This window comes from Equus asinus, chromosome 15, assembly GCF_041296235.1.
Source record: "Equus asinus isolate D_3611 breed Donkey chromosome 15, EquAss-T2T_v2, whole genome shotgun sequence".
NCBI lineage: Eukaryota > Metazoa > Chordata > Mammalia > Perissodactyla > Equidae > Equus > Equus asinus.
This window is the reverse complement of record NC_091804.1, coordinates 2,712,133-2,732,641: the sequence shown is the minus strand read 5'-3', so window position 1 is coordinate 2,732,641 and position 20,509 is coordinate 2,712,133. Positions and strand designations below refer to the sequence as shown.

The following is a 20,509-nucleotide window of genomic DNA, read 5'->3' as shown; positions in this document are numbered from 1 at the left end:
ACACAGGGCACCCCATAGGCTGTTGGAATCTCAGTACCCTCATCACCCACCACGGGCCCCCAGCTGCATCTGCTCTGCCACCTTCCCTCTCTGGAGGCCACCTTCATCCTCACTGCCATGGCCATCTGCTGCTCTCTGTCACCTTCTCTGTGAAGCCTTCTCTGGCACCCATAGCTGCCACCCTTCCTCTGTGATCACAGGTACCGTCCTTTTGTTTGCCTGCTGGGGTGGTGGTGGAAATATGTGGTCCTGCAGCCTGCACACAGCCGGCCAGTCACCACACCCCGGGGCAGCGTGCAGTCATGCTGGCCTCAGCGGGGGGCCTTACTGTCCATTAGCATTTGTTGATTGAATGAATGAATAAATGAATGCTCCTTCCCTGCCCCCAGGACTCCAGAAATGCCGGGTTTGCATGTTCCCAAAGTTACATGCGTCACACTCATAATGTGGACTGCTTTCTAACAACCATGGAAGACAGCGACACATATGTATCTTATTGAGCTAGCTTAATTTGCTGCAAGATGTATGTACGTGTGGAGGGAGAGGGGGCAGAATCAGGAAACGTTATAAGGAAAACTCTAAAGTAGAGATGGGAAAGATTCCCAAGGCTCACATGTGAGGCAGGACAACAGGACATACATTTTCAGGGAAGGGAGGGGCCGGGCATTAAACAGAGAGGGGGACAGCAGAAGTAGGGGTCCGGGAGTACTGAACAGCCCTCGGACACCTCCCATTGGGCCCAGGGGCGGCTATCTGCAGAGGGGTCATTTAAGGTTGCCCCCCAGAGTTAAAAAAAAAAGCCCCTATTCTCCTTTCCTCACCCAAATCTGAAGTTCCCTCCCGGAAACATCTGCACCAGCTGGAATGACAAAGAAGCCATCTCCTTCCCCAAGAGGGCTTCTCCCTTAGGACAATGACGAGAATGGGACCAAAGGAAAGGACAGACCCATTTAAGGAGTGTGCACAAAGGCCAAAGGGATTCCTAGGACAAATCTTTCAGATGAGTCCATCTGGATGGCAGAAACTGGGGACAGAGATTGGGGTCAACTACTGTGTTGCATAAGTGCTGCGCACACTTGGATGATGGCACCTCCTCTGAAAGGACACCTCCAGTTGACCTCAAGCATCCTGATGCCCTCCCCTCCACAGCTGCCGGGCCACCCAGCATAGCAGCTGGGACCTCACCCTGGGACCTGGGGGCCACTTCTCGATGCATCAACGGGTTTTCAGGACTGCTGCAGCTCAAGTAGGCCACCGCCCCACAGAGTAGGGCCAGCGCCACTCTGCAGATAATTCTCCAAGGCAAACCCACGCTTCACGAATTCTGCTGTGCCCAGTGCCAAGATGGTCCAGCCCGGGACTGTCCAGCCAGGGGTGTGAACTCGCACTCTGGAGTTTGGGGGGAGGCGCCTGGGGCCCAGGACAGACATGGAACTCACCGCGACGCCCGTGGGAGCCTCAGGTGTCGCCTCTATAAAATGAGTTAAGTAATAGGACAGACCCTGCAGGCTTCCCCCAGAAGAGGAAGGGGACAGGGGGCAGGGTGGAAAGGGGGGGACGTCAAGTGCGGGGCAAGTGGCTCTGCGTGCTCAGATTAGGTCCCCGCCATCCCTGGGAGGGGGAGAGCCTCATTACCCACCCAGGGGACTCAGGGATTCCCAGCCCCGCGGCTGCGGTGGCTGAGCAGGGGAGTAGCCCGGCAAAGGGCTGAAGAAGACGGGATCTGAGGCGAGGAGCTGCGGAGAGGGGAGGCCCGGCGGGGACCCCGGAGGGACCCGGGGCGGGGCTGGATCCCTGGGGGCTAGCGGCCGGTGAGCCTCGGAGCAGAGCAGGAGCCGAGGATGCCGCGCGGCGCGGGGCTTGGGGGGCGCTCGCGCGGTGCCGCCGCCGCTCTTTAGGCGGAGCGGGGACAGCCGCGCTACTGCGCCGGAGCCCCGGGCCGGCGCCCGCGGTCTCTTGCGCCACGTCGGCTCCGCCGCGCGCCCGCCGCCCCGGACTGCACCCCCGGACATGAGCGCCCCCTCAACGCTGCCGCCTGGGGGCGAGGAAGGGCTCGAGGCGTCCTGGCCTCCCGCGGCCAACTCCAGCCGCGCCCCAACGGAGGAGAAGGAGGCGGCGGGGGCGGTGGGGGCGGCGGGGGCGGCGGGCATAGTCGTCATCCAGTGCATCTACGCGCTCGTGTGCCTGGTGGGCTTGGTGGGAAACGCCCTGGTCATCTTCGTGATCCTCCGCTCCGCCAAGATGAGGACAGCTGCCAACATCTACTTGCTCAACCTAGCCGTCGCGGACGAGCTCTTCAAGCTGAGCCTGCCCTTCGTGGCCTCATCAGTCGCCCTGCGCCACGGGCCCTTCCGGTCAGTGCTGTGCCGCACGATGCTCAGCATGGACGGCCTCAACATGTTCACCAGCGTCTTCTGCCTGACAGTGCTCAGCGTGGACCGCTAGGTCGCTGTGGTGCACCCTCTGCGCGCCGCCACCTACCGCCGGCCCAGCGTGGCCAAGCTCATTAATTTGGGCGCGTGGCTGGCGTCCTTGCTGGGTCACCCTGCCCATTGCCATCTTTGCCCACACCAGGCCGGCTCGGGGCGGCCAGGCCGTGGCCTGTAACCTGCACTGGCCGCACCCGGCCTGGTCAACGGTCTTCGTGGTCTGTACTTTCCTGCTGGGCTTCCTGCTGCCTGCTCTGGCCATTGGGCTATGCTACTTGCTCATTGTGGGCAAGATGCGGGCAGTGGCACTACGTGCTGTCTGGCAGCAGCTGAGGCACTCAGAGAAGATCACGTGTCTGGTGCTGATGGTGGTGGCCGTCTTTGTGCTCTGCTGGATGCCTTTCTACGTGGTGCAGCTACTGAACCTGTTTGTGACCGGCCTTGATGCCACCATCAACCAGGTGTCCCTCATCCTCAGCTATGCCAAAAGCTGTGCCAACCCCATCCTCTACGGCTTGCCCTCTGACAGCTTCCGCCGTTCCTTCCAGCGGGCTCTCTGCCTGTGCTGCTGCCTCCTGGATGCTGCTGGCAGTGCTGAGGAAGAGCCCCTGGACTGCTCTGCCACTGCTCTCAAGAGCAGAGGTGGGGAGGGATGCATATGTCCCCAGCTGCCCTGCCAGCAGGAGGCAGTGCAACCAGAACCCAGCCGCAAGCAGGTCCCCTCACCAGGACTGCTACCTACTGAAGAGCCCTTTCAACACCCACCCAGTGTGGCCACCTCCAAGGGGTCTGCACCACCATGACAGCCCAGCAGGCTGTCTCTCCTGAATGCTCGCCCAAGAACCACCACCTCTTCACCCCACAGCCACCTCCTCCCAGCAGTCTGCGTGCCAGCCCCAAGAGCTTCAAAGTTCCTCCGCTTTTTCCTCTGCCCCGGACTCTGGCTTTCAGCAGGATGCCTCCGTTGGGGAGTTCTCCTCTGAGAACTCGTCTAGGATGTTAATTGTTCCTGAACCTCTGGTTGTTTTTCAAGGAGTGGGAAGCAGGATGATGCAGGGGATGAATGGCCGTCTACAGGCCGCTTGTTACTCTGCCTGGGAGAGGACTGTCTGGAGGATGGAGGTGGCCAAGCGCCCTTGCTCTGTGCAGACTCTGCATGTGTGGAAAGGGGAGGGAGGAAGGAAGATGCCTCCAAGCACACTCCCTTAGCTTCTGTCCTGGGCTGTTGTGCTCCGAGACTTGTGTGCAGCAGCCTGGGGCACTGACTTTGTCACCGCCCAGGCCAATGCCTGCCTGCAACTGTAAGTGTCATCCTGGTTGCCCTGGCTTCCTGTGAGTAGAAAAGGTTTGGAGACACTTGACGTGGGGTTTGTTACAAGGCGTAAAACTAGGTCAGTGATAAGACAAAAGAGACAGGCTAAATCTCATCCAGCTCCTCTGATGTGATTTCTGACCTGACCCTTTGGTGTGAGAGCGTGAGACCTCATCAGGGCGGCAGTTTATTCTGTGGTGGTGAGTGGGAGGGGCGTTGGGGAGGGAGAAGAGGACCAGCAGATGCAGATGGAAATCAGCCAGATTTGGGGTAGAAGAGGCAGCTCTGTCACACACTGTTTAAAAAAAGTCAATATGCAAACGTCAGCCAGATGCAGATAATATTGCAGATAATACAAATGCAGATCATATGTAGGCTGCACACAGTGAAAAGCCATGTTTTTGCCTGATGTTAACCCAAAGATAAGTTATCTTTCCCCAAAGGAAATCATCTCTTTTTTTTTTTTTTTTGAGGAAGCTTAGCCCTGAGCTAACATCTGCCACCAATTCTCCTCTTTTTGCTGAGGAAGATTGGCCTTGAGCTAATATTCGTGCCCATCTTCCTCTACCTTATATGTGGGATGCCTGCCACAGTGTGCCTTGACAAGTGATGCATGGTCTACACCCAGGACTGGAACTGGCGAATCCTGGGCCACCAAAGCAGGACATGTGAATTTATCTGCTGCACGACTGGACTGGCCCAGAAAATGTCATCTTAAGAGGAGCTTCAGTCCTGCTTTCCACTAAAGGCAGAGGTGGGTGCTGAGGAAGGGCTTGCAATGCGTATTGGGATCTGGGGTGAAAACATGCTATCACACATGCATGAGGTGCTACGCAGGGTCTCCGCCTGGCTTAGCACAGCAAGAGGCACTTCTGGGTGTGGTTGGCCTGGTCTTGATGGTGCGAGGAAGATATGCGTGGAGCGGGGAGAAGGATAGCTGAGGAGATCCCCCTGCTCTTCAGAGTGGCTGGCTTCGCCAAGCTCACTGCTTCCTGGTGGGAGGGCTTCAAGAGAGAGCATCCTGGACCGGTCTGACTAGCAGACCTTGCCTGACTCGGGCAGCCGGCGGGCATTCCAAGGTGGGCACGGGGGCTGCTGGGAGGATAAAGAAGACGGAAGTAGGGCCTGAGGCAATGCTCTGCTTCTACTGTGGACCAGGGCTCCCCACTGAGAGCAAGGCTCTTCCCTGGAGTGCTCGGGCCAAAGCCAGAGCTCTACCTGACGTGAGCAGGTGCCTGGCGTGTGGGAAACAGGCAGGAGAGCCGAGTTCTAGTCCTAGATACCAGCATTGTGTGGCTCAGGCGAGTGACTGCACACCGCCAGGGGTCCTCAGAGCTCTGCCTGTAAACTCAGAAGGTCCTTCCAGGACCAGCACTGGGTGGCTCTTACAGATCTGACCTTATGCTTTTTCCATATGGCTGTAGATTCCAGTTGCTCCTGTACTGAATGAAAGAGAAGTGGCCTTACCAAAACTCTTTGGGCATATGCCCACTCCACACGGCCCACCAGCAGAATGGTGTGTAAGCCGTGATTGGCGTTGATCAGTGTGTCTCAGGGCTGGGGAGCGAGGTGGAGCTAGAGGTCTCTAGGGTCTGTACATGCGGTGGTCTACTTCTGACTCTGAGAGACAGTGTGTAGCCAAGTCTGTCCCACATACTGGAGACACGGCTGTGCACTGGAAACTCCCACTAAGGCATGGAGGCCCTGGAACCCACAGACACACATGCCCACGCAAGCACACACAGACATCAACTGGCCCTAACTTGTCCGTACCCACTAGAGTTACCTTGGGCGTCTGGAGTGAATCGGTGCTGGCGTCTGTGGGCCTTGTGTAACCGTAACTTCTTGGCTTTAAAATTGAACTATTTCTTTGTTCCCCAGTGCCTGGCCATGCCTGGCAGGGTGGGCACTGGCAAGCGTAGTTGAACTGAGCTGCGAGGACCACCCAGGCTTACAGCGGGGTCCTTCTCCTCAGCTCCCACAGGGACACACTGGGCCAACTCTCTGATGAGCAAGATAGGCACTGACCAGGAGTCTTGGCAACACTCATGCCCAGCTGAGTATTTAAAAATGCAACCTTTTTAACTTAGTTGGTGATGGTTGAAGGAGATGCAGCCTGAGGTGGTAGAAAGAAAAGTCCCTGGGAGGCAGGGGACCTCAGCTGCAACCGGGCCCCGTTAGCTTAGACTTAACCTCTCTGAGCCTCAGTTTCCCACTTGAAATATGCAACAAAGAGAGCTTGCTAGTTGTGAGTTCTTCCCAGCTGTAAACTCTGCTTTCTCAAAAACACTGGAGAGAGATGCTCACCGAGGCAGTGGGAGGGTGAAAGTCAGCATTCTTCTATGCTTAGTATTCTCTCTATCACTTGTTAAAAATGAGCATTAACTCTGCCCTTGACCCCGGAGTAATAAATCTGCAGTGGACGGTTGGGGGTGAGAGGGTGGGCCCTGTTGATCATTCCCTTCCTCAGCTGCAGAGCCTCCTCAATTCTTGGGGCTTAACAAGTCGGCAGCAGCGAAGCATCCCAAGCGCTTGTCTGGGGATGCATTCAGAGCCCGTCAGCAGTGCTGCTGGCGGTGGTTGGCGTCAACCCTGAGGCCTCTGTAACTGCTGGTTGCAAAAACCCTCCCTCATGGTTCATGGCTCATGGTTCGTGTGCACCAAGACTGCAGTGAATTGAGGTCAGTGATGGGGACGGGTCCTGAGGGCACTTACACATGTCACCTGCCTGTGGGTCAGCCAGGTGTTCACAATAGTCCTGCTCTGCCTACCGAGACTGGTAGTAGCAGCTTTGGGCTGCAACAGGGATGAAAACATCCTTTTTCTCACAGGTAGAATCAGCCTGCAGGTACTCCTCAATCTGTGACCTTGCTTTGCCTTTTAAAATTGCCTTTAATTTACTGCTCAGCGATGAGTCAGGTGTTTAATTCTTCCAGATGGTATTTGGGTGTAACAAGGGGTCACTCGTCAGAGTTTGTGCCCCGTTTGTCAGCACTATGTCTTTGAGCAAAGGTGATATTTTCATATTCATATTTATATTCTGGACTCACTTTCATTGAAAACATCATGCCTCGACCTCCTTAGGTGCTAAAGGCTGACTGATATCAAGGAAAAACCAACCAGATGTGGCAGGTTTTGGCCATGCTGCCTCCGACATCAGACACGGGAGCCTGAGCAGTGACTGGGGCAAATGCCTGCAAATTTGGGGATCGAAGCTCTTCTGCGACCCTGTCACACAGTCTTACCCTGAGTAGATGACAGAATAGCCTCAGATTTCGTAAGCACAATGTCATCGTCCTAATGCCCGGGCTCTGTGACTGCTCCACAGTGCTGCGTACCGTCAGCCGGCCCCACCCCGAAGCTCGGCTCTGTGGAGGTGTGCGCAGATGGGCGTGCCTGCGGACAGCACACTAAAGGCTGCTGCTGTCGGCTCACACAGCGGCTTCAAGGTCCGGGGAAGCTTCTGCAGACAGCTCTCTGCCCTCCTGCCTTGGAGGTTAGTGGCAAAAGATGGGCATTAATCAGATAACTACAGAAATGAGAGTTCACTTCTAAGCTGAGATAAGAGCTACCCAGGAAGGAATCCAGTTTCCATGAGATGATGTACTGAAAGAAGCTGACGTTGTTTTAGGGCAGCTTTCCCCAGGAAGGTTGCTGGAGATGACCTCCTCCAAAGACTGCTGGGAATTCACCAGAAGAACAGGGGGTGTGGCGGAAGGTGTGAAGGGCTCTTAGAGGGAAAGGCATGTGCAAAGGGCCTGTAGAAGGAGTTACTGCAGGTGCCCAAGGTGACTAGAATAAAGGACGGGTGATGCCCAGTCAGCTGGAGGTGTTGGCAGCCCCTGACCAGCAGTGCCTCATAAGCCCCCTTAATGACTGAGGACCCTGACATGTGATAGTGGTGACAGGCTCTAATGAGAGGCTTGAGTCTACCTGGCAAAGAAACCCATCAACTCTTGAGTCCTTGTCACATGGGGGCACATGTGCCCTCCACTTTTCATGGAGAGGTTGGCAGAAGGATTGTGTTCTTCTCATTTCAACTTTCATCAACTTTGCGTCGACAGGGAGGGAGGGTCCCCATCACATGAATGGATTGGCTTAGTGTCTAACAGGAAGGGGCATGTCTGACAATAAGGGAGCCAGTATAACCAAAATCCAAGATCATTAACTGTGTTGCATAGAATGGGAACCCTGATCGCGCTAACATAGATCCTGTGGAGAGAGAGTAGGGTTCCCCTCCAGGCCAGGGCTCAGAACTCCCTTGAAGCCTCGCGGAGCAGAGTATCCCTTGAAAGCCAGCCCCATCAGGACCATCGTGTCCATTTGCCGTGGGCCTGCAGACGGCTCGCTGCTGGGTTTGTGCTGCTCCACCCATCTTAGCTCCAAGTTTATCATGGCCAGGTCCACACTCTGGAAATTCAGACAAATTAAACAGAGAAGTAGGGACTCGCCCCATGCCCTGCCCGGACTTTCCTTTCTCCCCATGTTACTGTTGGATTCCTGAAGTCCTATCTCTCGCGAGAAGGGAGAGAATGTTTGAGGAAAGACAGGAGTCAAATTCTGGCAAGGAATCACCAAAAATGGCACTTTTGGTTTTGATCACCATTTCAAGAGGAATTTAACAATGTGTGCCCTGATTATGAGGGTGATGGTGTGCAAGGCTGCAGATCTCCAAAGAGTTCATGGGAGGCAGGCCCCTGTTCTCAAGGAGATTGGATCAGATTCAGGCAGGAGGAAGAGGGCACGTTTCAGGAGACTGTGGAAAAGCCCCTTTCTCCCTCACTGGGTGGCTCAGCAAAGGTTTGCTTGACTCCAAGAGCCCGCGAATACGCAGTTGGGGCAGCCGCAGTGTGAAGACAGAGGGAGGGTCCAGGAGGGTAGCAGAGAGGCTGCCATGCAGGGAAGCTACAGAAAGGAGAGGTTCCATCTCAGGGTCATATTGGTCATGAAATGTCCTATTTAAAAGAAGATTAATTTCAAGCTGGTGGACAGGGAAATGTCTGGCCTGTGACCAGGGGCCTTATCGTCCTGGACCCCAGTTTGGAGTCTCGGTGTGTCTCCCTGGATCCCTGCGCCCCTTCTGCCGTGGGCTCCTGGGCAGTGGGTCTGACTTGCCGGAGGCACCCTCGCTTCTTTTGTCTTTCGCAATCACGCTTTCAAAACGCGCTGAAAAGGATTTTGATTCTGTTAGAAACTGATGTTAAAATAATATTTCGTTTCTCTTGTGAGAGGAAATCAGTTGTTTGCCTACATCTGAACCTGCTGACCAGAAAAGGAGGAAAGTCTCTCTCCAAACAGAGAGAGAGAGCGCTGAACCAGGCGCACGTTCAGAAAAAGAAGGAGTGAGAGCTGGGCGTCGCCTGTGTTATTTTATGAAGAAATGCCTGAAGAGGTCAGGGGATGTGTTTTCAAATGAGCTAGGCTATCCCCCGCTGAGTAATGACCGCGATGCTAACATGTTATATTCTTTGCAACCTCAGTTTTCCTTGAAGAGATGATATAATAATTAACCCTCAATTAACACAAGATCAACAGGAGCCCTCAAAAGTTAGAACTTGGGGATCCTCTGTCACCTGGCCCTGTCCACAACCAGGATGCCATGCCCAGGAGCCCCAGGAAGGAGTGCAGCAGTGATTTGCCTCATGCGATGCAAGCAGGCGGCACCATCTCCTTCACACTGGCCTTCCTTCCTCCCTGAGCCCCCTCCGTTCCCCTCCTCCATGAAACTGCGTGATGTGGGGTTTGGCGTCTTGCTGTTCTGCTTCTTTACACACTGCTGGTGGGCTGCCAGAGTCTGAGGCAGCACAAGTCCAGAACGCAGGGCGAATGAGCAGGGCATTGGAGACACACGAGCTGGGTTTCACGGAAACCTGTTGCTGAAAGTAGGGAGAGTCAGGCGGCCCGGTCATCGCTTAGAAGAGCTCGTCTTTGTGCTTCAGTGTGAAAACAGGATCCTAGGTGTGGGGAGATTTTGAAGGGCTAGGAGCTGTCAGAGAGGACACAGCCTCATCCACCATGTGTAGACAACTCCAAAGGCAGTAGAGGGGAGGGGCACCAGGGAACTTTCTGGTGTGATGAAATGTTCTATATACTGATGATGGCAATGGTTCCACCAATGTATGTGTTCTTCAGGACCCACAGAACTAACTATTCACCGAAAAGAGTGAATTTCACTGTATGTCAATTATATCGTAATTTTTAAAAGAAATGAAATAAAGTGCACTAGCCACCGTCTGGCCCTAGCCCACTCTTCTCGGGGCCTGGTCCTAATGTCCATCGCTTTCTGGGCCTGCAGACCTTACTTCTTCTAGTCCCTAATCAACGGACAGTCTCCACTCGGAGCTTGGGCTCTTCTCTCCCTCGCAGAGAAAAAGGAAGATGAGTGCGCACGCGTCTCACTGAAGGAGAGTTCCAGAAGGCCCTGCCCTCTAGCTGACGGGCCGCCTTCCCTGAGAAGGTGAGGATGGCAGCCGTCCCTGCTTCTGAGTGGACGGTCTCTGACGTGCAGCCAGGGAGGAAATTCAGTCACAGCGGGGTCACAGAAGTGTCTGAGACTCTCCCATGGGGGTTTAGGTGCCAGACCCACCTCCCGCTTTCGTGCCCCAGTGTGGCGGGCGTTTGGAAAGGTTGGGAATCTGCTGAAAGTTGCGCTGCGGGTGTCCGCAGACCAGTGGGCCTGAGCATCATTTTGAACTGAGGATTCTTTTCTGCAGGCTCCTCTTTCTGTTGCTAAACTTGAGGGCCCCACGTGGCAGCCGAAGGTGAGCCTGTGGGCCGTGCAGCCTCTCCCCGCCCCCCCCCACCTCCGGCCCTGGGTTCTGCCTAGATTGAAGCCAGTCTTCTGTTTCTCCTCTGGGCTCTGAGAAAGCAAGCAGGGACTTTGTGGTGTGCTCTCTCCTTCTCTGTGGCCTCCCTGGGAGCAAAATGGAGGGGACCTCGTCACCTGTCTACTTTGATGGGCCTTGTGATGAGGGGAATAGACGTGGGGGCAGGATTTGACAGCTCCCCGGGGGCTGCTTCTCCCCCTGCAAACATCCCCCGCCTTAAGCTCTGCTTGACGCCCCAAATCCCACCAGGGTTGACAGCATCCTTCCAAGTGACTGCACCTGGCCTTGAAAGAACACTTTCCACTTTCCCCACCACCTGGAACTTGCCCTCAAGACACTCGAGATATAACCTCAATGTAACCTTGTTCTTTATCCAACTTTACATCCACTAATTTATTGGTGCACAAGGTAACTTTTATTGAGCACCTGCTGTGTGCCAGAACCTGTGCTAGCTCACTTCATCTCATCCTCATGGAAACCCTGGGAGGTGGCACTGCTGGCACCCCGTTTTACAGCCTTAGAGAGGTGGTGTGGTACCCATGGTCACGTGACCACCAGGGGTCAGGCTGGGATGCAAATCCAGGTGTATTTGACCCCACACTCCACGTTAGCCCTGCTGGACGCTGACAAGGGAAACTGCAGGTTTCTGTCCGTGGGCACATGTAAATAAGTCCAGAAGTGGCTGTTACCTTCCCAGACAATTTCAGGACATAAATTGAATGCTCTTACTAAAACTCCTTGAGTGGTCCACTGGCACCTAGGTTAGAATTCCACATCTTTGAGCTGGCATACAGTCCCCTCTGCTGTTAGCTCTCCGTTTCTACCTCTTCAGCCTCGTCCTTTGCACATGCTGCTGCTTCTGCCAGGATAGCTCTCCCTACACTATGCATTTGACTAGGCCCCGCCCCCCCTTCAGGTCTACTGTTAAGTGTCAGCTCATCAAAGGCACCTTCTCCAGTCCTCTACTCTCAGTCTCATCCGTCCTCTGCTGTCCTCCTCCTCCTCAGTTCGTATCACTGTTCCTAAGTTAAATACAGTCTGGAGGCGATCATTTGTCTTATGTCTGTCACCTCACCAGAGTGTCAGCGTCTCAAGACAGGGGCTTGTCACCATACCTGTCACCGTGCCAGGCACACAGTACCTGCTCAGTAAATATTTGCTGAACTAATCCAAGAAAAGGGGTTAGGTCTTGGGGGGAGAAGAGCCGTTTGACTCATAAATCAAATTCTGACTTACCTAGAAGTACCACCCTGGCCTTTCCCCTCAGGCCCTGAGCGCTGCAGAGCATCCTCGGCAAACATGTTCCACTTGCTGAAATCTGGGCTTCTCCCTCAGGTCTGGCTATCCAATAATGTGAACAGAAAGCACGGACCATCCAGGCTGACTGAAGGCCCCTGTTCCATAAAGTCTACCCTCATTTTAAACGCTGGAGGATAGGTTTTACAGCTGACTGATTTGTGTATATGGTCTTGGTGTCTTTCTCAAAGAAAGGCTGTGATTCCTTAGTTGTTTTGCGAATTTCAAGTGCAGATGAGGCCTATAAACAGGGATGCTGATCTCCCATGGGACAGGAAGTGAGGGGGCTAGGGAGGGTCTGGGCCCCCACCCCGCTAGTGTTCTGGGGTCCAAGATGCCCCAGTAAGGGTTCTTGCCTCGAGATCTTGAAAGTGTGTTTTGGTCTTCTTGTGTCCTTAAGAAAATACCCCTCCTCTGGAGGAAAAAATCCTAAAGCAATGAGCCCTCAAAAGTCAATTTGACGGCTACTGGGGAGCAGACCCTTGTGAAAAATGCAAGACCGGGTAGTGAGGACAAATTTGTAAGGTATCGCTTTCTCCTCTGGACCTCCCAGGACAGCTTATCTGTACCTGCTTTGCCTCCACTCATCGAGCTCTTCCTTCATATGTACCCACAACGGAATTTGGTTTTCTGCCAGTCTCCCAAGTTCCTCAAAGTCACATTGTTCAACTCGTTATCTCAGGAGGGCACCGCACACAGTAGCCGCCCACCCCTCACCCCTACACACAGCAAAGCTGCAAGCTCATCGGCAGAGGATGCTGAAATCTGCAACTGCACCTTCACGACAGTAACTGCTCGGCTTAAAACTGAGAAATTCAGCATCGTCCAGATGTATACAAATATTGGAATATTTGACTGAACTTGATTTTCTTTCAACTTCTGCTTTATGAAGACTTTCAGAGCACTGCATACAAAATTCAGCCAGTTCGACCAACTCAGGAAAAGGCGCCCAAGAAATTTATGTATTAAAAAGACAGAGTTTCTAATCTCCAACAGAAATGAGAATGATTTAACACTGTGGAAAACCTTGGCATGTGGGAACGATTGTTTGAATTCAAGCCACAGACTGAGACCCCTCATGACTGTTGTGTTTGGATAGCTCAGCAAGCAGATAATGCCAAACCATATCCAGAAGGACACACAGCGGGGATGCTGGAGATGCCCGAGAAAGACTGTTTCTTTAACTCATCCCAACATATAATCCTATAATGTGTTTTAAAATGCATAGACACAAATCCTGTGCATGAAGTTGTTATGGTTACAGAGGAAAAAATAAATATTTGTGCACACAGGCATAACATGAAGTCCTTCTACAGTGAAAACAATGTCCTCTGGAAAGATCTCTGAAAGTCAGATGGCGCCGTGAGCAGATGGAGCTGGATGGGGTGTGGAGCAGCCTTTAAATGCACCTCATGTCATCTACATTGTTGGTGAGCCTCCTTTAATGATACAAAGTGTGGGCCTCTGGGAGGGGATGTGAACAGACACACGACCCAAGAACACTCTCTTATTTGTTTATTTTCTACATGTGATGTCATAAGCAAGGGTTTTGCCTGTGTTCTAGTTTATCTCCAATAAATAAATAACTATGTACAAATGTGCTGAGTTTACAAACTAGTAGAAGAAAACCTTTGCATCACAAAAGATACATTATATCATACATTTTTTTCCACACACTGAAGCGTGATTTCGTTCGTAGCTTAGTTGAACCGAAGAACTTCTCTCCCCTGTGGAGCAATGTCTAAAGGTGTGTACCTAGTCTTTCTACCAGAAAGCAAAGCCATAATATGAAAATTCCTCAGTTTCTTGAGAATAAAGGGCCTGATTTGGCCTGCTACTTATTACTGATCCATATTTAAAATATTCCAGAATGTTGGAAGCAATCTGGAACAGTTCTCCTCAAACTATACTGGGCAGACAACCCCCTGCAGCTCTTGTTAAAATACAGATTCTCCTGCGGTAGGTGGGTGGGGCCGGAGTTTCTGCATTCCCAGCCAGCCTCCGCTTCTTGTCTAGGGACCACGTTCCTAGTGGACAGCGTTAGAAGGCGTCTCTGACGTGGGAGGAATTCTCAAGGGCCTGATCAAGGTGGGGCCCTCACTGAGCATTCTTCAGGTTCCATCCTTAGGCTCCCCAATCCCAAAGAACCAGTAGAGCTGGCCTACAAATTACAAGAACAATGAGAGGAGCCAAAATGGTAATTGGCCTGGATCACACAGCTCAAAACTGTCTTCAGCTGTCTCCTGGGAGGGGCTTCTTTCTTCCCTCAATCGAGAGCAATCATGTGAACGTTTTCAACATTGTCAAAAATAACTCATCATCATCATCATCATCATGGAAAAAGAAACTGTATAAGAAGCTTAACAACAGTTATTACTTTTCAGTCCAAAGCAAAACAACAACAACAATAAAACCCAGGCTCACTGTTTAGAAAATAAAAAACTCCTTGGGGTTGAATTCCTATAACAGCCCAGCAACGTTAGTTTAACAAATGCCTCTCCCATCTTAACCTTGGTAAAATGATATTGCTCTGGAAGCCTGAAATTTCAAGACAAATTAGCAACTCTGGTGCAAGAGCACACCCCAGCCAGTCTTGTGTGTAGAGTTCTTGTTTCTGGCTCACACAGGGGCTCTGCCTAGGCAGGCAGGTCAGAGCAGAGGGGTCTGACGCAGGGCAGGTGACTCGGGGGGGTTGGCTGAGTTCCTGAGAGGGGAAAACTCGGAGGAATGAGGGGACATACAGGGCTCGGCTTAATAAATGCAAGAGGGCTGGGGGGAAAACTTCACCAAGATGGTTCCACTGCCACATGACAAGTAGGAGTATATAAATACAGAGAGAAGGAAGATCAAAGGGAAGGGAGGGGGGAGAGATACCTACAGGAAGGGAAAAAAGCAAAAGAAAAAGATCCTAAATACTTAAAAAATAAATATGTTGGTCATTACCAATGACTTCATTACACTCACTAGTCCGGGGGCTCACAGTCTGCCCCAAAGGCTGCCTACCGTAAGGCTCGCCCTCCATGGTGGGGGCATGGGACACTCTGCAGTCTGTGTCTTCATCATCAAACTGCCAGCTTGCCCAGTTGTGCGACGATGGCACGGAAATGGCTGGGGCGTGGAGTCCTTCCAATGCCCACTCCCCAGCCTCGTGTGGAATCAGAGAAGAAGGTGAGGAGGGTCTTCTCCGGTTCTGATGCCAGCTAAGGTGCTTTGGGGTGGCCAGGGAGTAAGGCTGGGGGAGGGGAGAGGACACGGGAGGGAGGCAAAGGCCAAACCCACACCTGGGTCAGGGAGGGGGGCCCCTCAGAGTTTCTGAGGCATCCTCTCCGTCCCCACGTGCTGCAGCACCACCTCCTTGGTTGGGGCCCCATACTTGTACTCTAGCTCTGTCGGCATGGCACCTTGCTTCTTGCGCAGGTGGCAGAGGAGCGCCAAAAGCGCCACCACCAGAGACAGACTTGCGATGGAGATGCCAATGAGCACGCCCGAATGCAGGGGCGCTACCGGCGAGGGGCTCGCCGTGGTGCTGGGAGTCCGGCTGACCGGGGGCTCCCCAGATCCGCTGTCTTCGTCGTCTCCTTTGCTATCCTTGGGGTCACAGTCAGTGGCAACCTGGCCGGCGAGGGCCGAGTCGGGCCCACAGATGCACTCGTAGCTGCCAAAGAGGTTGCGGCACTCGCCCGGGCAGTAGCCACTGTCGCACTCGTTGATGTCTGTGCATATGACGCCGTCGTCCAGGATGTAGCCTTCCGGGCACTGGCAGTTAGATGGGTTATTGGGGTCGCAGTCGGCTGGGCATGCAGTCTGGTTGCAGAACATCTGGCACCGGTCCGGGTCTTGGGGGATGGGCGCGAAGCCCTCGGCGCAGATGCAGCGGTAGTCATTCTGACCCACAGGCTGGCACTGGTACTCGCAGTTAGTCCCGAAGCATGGGTCCACGGGCTGCACGCACTCGCCGTCCACCAGGTCGTACCCAGGGTAGCAGTGGCACTTGAAGCCGCCCTGGGTGTTGACACAGCGCTGCGGGCACGGACTGGGCACCAGCTTACAATCGTCCACGTCCTCGCAACGGTGCTGGTCGGCAGCCAGCTGGTAGCCCGTCTCGCACATGCACGAGTAGCCGCCGGGCACGTCCGGGTTGCGGACGCAGAAATGGTCGCAGAGTTGGTCGCAGGAGTGCTCCCCAGGCGCGGCGCAGGAGCGCCCGTCGGCCTGCAGGGCGGCGTCGGCGGGGCAGAGGCAGCGCGACGTCCCGGCGCTCCGGTTGCACGCGCGCTCGCAGCCGCCGCTCTCCACGCTGCAGTCCCAGGCGCCCGGCGCCTCCCGGCTCCAGCGCGCCTCGGCCTCTCCGGGAGGCGCCGTGCACTCCAGCTCCACTCCGAAGGGCGCGACAGCGGCGGAGCTACCCGCAGGCAACGCCTGGAAGTCCGCGCCGCGGGCCCCGAACGGGGTGCTGTAGGTGATCGAGACACTGGCGGCTGCCGCGGACTCCACGGCCAGGGGCCTGCAGGAGGCTGCGAAGTGGAACTCGCAGAGGAAGCCGTCGGCCTCCGCGGCGCACTGCTGCTCCTCCCAGGCCGGCTCGCCCGGTGCAGCGGCCCCGGCCGCCGAGACTGCGACGCAAAGCGGACCGCAGAGAAGCGCCGGGTCGCGGTGGAGCCGCGCCCACCTGCTGTAGCTGGTGCGGTTATCGCCCGTAACCCACTGGAAACCGCGCAAGGGCCCAGAGTGCCCTGGGTCGCCGCAGCCGGGCGGGAGCTGCAGGCCGATCCAGAGGCGCTGGCTGTCGCCGCCGTCGCCACTCAGTAGCAAGGAGATGACCTCAGCTGCCACCGAGGAGCGCACGGTCATCAGGTGGCCTTGCAGGCTCTCGCAGGCCTGACTGGCAGCGAGGAAGGTCGCGGGGCCCCGGAAGAGCGCGAAGCAGTCGTGCTCGATGCACTGGCTGCCATGGGGCTGCGGCTCTGTGGGCGCCGGGAGCCCCAGGCCAGCGGGGGCCAGCATGCCGAGGAGGAGGACCCGGAGCATGCTGTCCAGACGCGCCGCGTGCAGGCCCCCGGGAGAGCGCAGGCGCCGCGACGAGAGGCGCAGGGCTCCGCTGGCGATAGCTGCTCCTGTCTGTCCCAGCCCAGACGCGTCTGGCAACGGCGCGCAACCCAGGCAAGGCAGCCTCTGACATGCCGGCGGGCAGGGGCCCGAGTTTATAAGTGCGCGGCCCTCCCTCCCTGGACGTTCGGGAAAAGGAAGGAAGTGCCTGGTGGGAAGGGCTGATGCTGCATTCTCGGATTACTGGGTTCTGCGGACGCCTTGCGCCCGCCCTCGCGCCTGGGATCACCTCGGGGGGGATGAGTAAACCCAGCCCGGGCGCTGGTATGTCCCCGGGCGGGGCCACTAAGCGCAAGCGCGGCAGAGGGACAGCACCTCTGTCCGCTAGGCGACAGTCCTCGGTCCCGCCACTCGGGCCCCCACGCGCCCAGCCCTAAAAGAGGCATAATCCGCAGTCTCTCCTAATCTCCCCGTCCTCTTTCTTGTTCTTCAAAAATGTGTTGTTACCACCGATTTCAAGGAAAGCCTAGATTGCAGAACACTAGGAAGAAAAGACCAGAGCGCGGAGGGCTTTGAAGAGGGACGGAGGAGGTAGTGCCCAAGACCTGCAGGGCTCTGGGAGGAGGTGGCCCGCCAGGAAGAGGATTTAGGGAGGGGCTGCCTAGGGCGAGGACTAGAGCTGGCTGGACCCCGCCCTAGGCCAGAGGAGGTGCGCTTGGCCCCAGAAGACAGAGGGTGTGGCTGGAGCGACAACGGGCGAAGGGGGTTGGACTGGCCGGATACGGAGCCGTCCCCCCCCCCCCGCCGCGCCCCCCTCCTCGGACAGCTGGGGATCCAGAAGTCCCTGAGCGCGAGCTGCCAAAGCCAGACCTCATCTGGTCGCGTGGGAAAGTCGTGGGGATACTGTCAGGGCTCCAAGTCTTGTCACCCTTCAGAGGCAGTGGCAGGCCCCCCTGTAGGGGCGAACTTGATGGGGTGCGTGTCAGCCTGTTTGGTCTGTTTTCGTTCCGCTTTCCCAGAGGGATGGTCCATCTCGCAGCCCCAGCGGGGCGCGAGGGGAGCCCTCGCGGGGAGGCGCTGCGGGCTCCAATCGGGTCCCACTCGGACCTGTTAAGGATTTTTCTATTTAGCTGAGAAGTCGGATTAATACAAAGATGTACATAAACGCCACTTGCGCTGCAAAGGGCACTGAAGAGGGGCGGTCCTGTGGACAGGCAGGGTGGGGAAAGCTGGGAGGAGGAGATGGAAATCTCTCACTTTTCGACCTTATCCGCTTATTCACTTGCCAAGAATGCGGAGGGGAGGGTCCAGAGCATAACCGAGAGTGGCAAACTTTTTTTCTTTTTTAACATCCTATGTGGTCTCTCCGCTATGGTCACTCACAACGAAGCACCAGGAGGCGGCGCTGATGAGCTCTAAACAAAGCCAAAGAAGTTGGCGATCTCCGAACCAGGGCTGAAAAGGGTTAAGCGTGTGGGGAACACAGAGGCCTCACCCTGGGGCAGGAAACTCGACTCCCGGGAAGCCCTGCGCAGATTCCGCGGCTTACCCAGGTGGCCTGCCTCCCTGGTCCAGGAGAGCCCAGAGTTTGAAAGAGACCAGGAGGGTGTGACGTCCTCACAAGCGAAAGACAAGCACCTGCCGGCCGCGCAGTACTGACTGATAGTGACCAAAGGGGTGGGGCATGGACACCTGGAAAATGAAACGGAGGAGGTGCGATGGTCCCTCCCTCCACGCTCTGACGCCGGGGGCGGGGGACTGGGAGCGCTGAGCGCTGCTCTGTGCTGAGAGAGCTGCCTCAGCTCCTGGCGCGGAAACAACAGGAACGCGGCATGGAGACTGAGAGCCAAAGTTCCCCGGAACAGACGCGACTGCCGCTCTGGGCGAAGGAAGGACCGACTTCAGATTGGAGCGTCCATTTGTCCCGGTGCAAGCAGGGCAGGCGGTGGCCTGACGCCCCCTGGCTGCCTGGGCTGAGATGGGGATCGTGACTTCTGGGCTCAGCCCGCCCACGCCTGGGGGGTGCAGCCCCTCTGGGGGCGGAGCCTGCAGATATGGGCTGGAGCCCTGCGGGAACACTGCGGAAAGATCTCAGAAAGTGGGGTAAATTGGCTTGGTGCATGCCACAAGGGAGGGGACAGGATCAGCTGCACAATCCGCAGGGCCCCTTGATCAAAACTTAAGGAGAATTTCAAGACAGCATTAAGCATTAAACAAAGGGCGGGCCCTCCTGAGCCTGCAGCCCTGAAGGAGGTTGAGGGCCAGCAGACCAACCTCTGGCCCCGCAGCAGTCTGGGTCACTTCTTGGATGGGTTCTGGTGGGATGTCCTCTTCAGGTCTCCTTGAGCCCATTACTGATTCTTGAGAAGGAAAAGATGGGAAGTCTGAGGCAGCGCCCTTAGCTGAGTCCATGTGCAAACTGGATGGTGCCCGGGGTCTTGGGCCAACCTGTCTGAGGAGGTGTTGGCTATTTCCATGTAGAAAGAAACCAGAGCAACAACTAAAGGAAGCAGACCACTGACCATGGCGGGACCAGCAGTCTCAGGGGACCCTGCAGAGGGGTGGATGGACACAATCCGTTTGACCTTTCCCATCCCGCAGGCTTTGCCTCTGGCTCTCCGCACACATCTGTCACTTCGTTTCGCCTCTCCAGCCATCACTGTGAGGCTTTTTTGCACGTTTGAAACTACCCTCATCTTCCTCTGCACCTCCTGCACAGGTAGATGGACCCCTCGCTCGTCTCTATGTGAATGATCCTCCAACCCCCTCTCCTCCACCCACCCCGACCCTGCCACCCAACAGGGGCTCACCAGCCAGCCTGTTCTACTGGAACAGCCCCCTGAAAAGCACCGCCCATCTCCTCAATACTAAAGCCGATAGCTTGTTTTCAGTCTTCATGCTTCTAGATGTCTCTGTGCTGTTTGCACTCTTGAGCCCTGCTATTCTCAAGCCTCTTCCTCCCAGGACTTCCCAGACACCTGTGCCCCTGCCTCTCCTCCTCTACCTGCCTGAGGGCAGCCCCTCTGACCCTCCTGCCCTGCGAGCTTGGCCAGTCCTCAGGTTCTGCCTGCCATCTTCTCTCTTCTCTCCATGCCTATTTCTTTACATCCCACCTTTTGCCAAACTTATCCATCGCCTTTGCAATGATATTGATGTCAAAGGAGACTGGTGGGGGGAGGTCCCCAGAAGGGACCCACAACCCATTCTTTCCCTGTATCAATATTTACACCCCCTAGACTTATGCCATCATCACCTCTGCCCCAGACTTTGTCAGTTTCCGTGCCTCATCACACTGTTCCTGCTGTGTCTGCTCTTTTCCTTGGTCTTCTCTCTCTTACTCTTCACCCCTACCGACAGTGCCTGGATCCTCGCAGCCTTCAGGGCGCCCGCCGCCTGCTAATGAAGGTCAAGCCCCTTTCTGCTCCCTCCCCACTCAGCCAGGCCACACTGAAAATGACCACTCTTTGTGCCTCTACTCTGTGGCCACCAAGTAGGAAATTTGCACCCAGGGATCTGCACTGGGCTTCAGACCCAGACCTCTCGCCCTCACCGGCTTCAGAGACTGGCATCCCGCTGGTCCCTGCGGATGCTGACAGTCC

General features: G+C 55.5%; 2 protein-coding genes across 2 annotated transcripts; one reads left to right on the top strand and one right to left on the bottom strand.

Annotated features, from left to right (window-relative positions):
• The first annotated feature begins 1,062 nt into the window (after positions 1–1,062).
• SSTR4 (somatostatin receptor 4) lies at positions 1,063–14,685 on the top strand. The gene is given in 5 exon segments (XM_070485472.1): positions 1,063–2,538; positions 2,540–3,143; positions 3,146–3,730; positions 4,335–4,495; positions 6,826–14,685. Coding segments are annotated over 3 exon segments (1,161 nt in total). The 5' UTR covers positions 1,063–2,010; the 3' UTR covers positions 3,175–3,730; positions 4,335–4,495; positions 6,826–14,685.
• THBD (thrombomodulin) lies at positions 13,365–18,572 on the bottom strand. Its single transcript, XM_044748343.2, has one exon. It carries the CDS (start codon positions 16,890–16,892, stop codon positions 15,168–15,170), a length of 1,725 nt encoding a protein of 574 aa, XP_044604278.2. The 5' UTR covers positions 16,893–18,572; the 3' UTR covers positions 13,365–15,167.
• Positions 18,573–20,509: the final 1,937 nt, after the last annotated feature.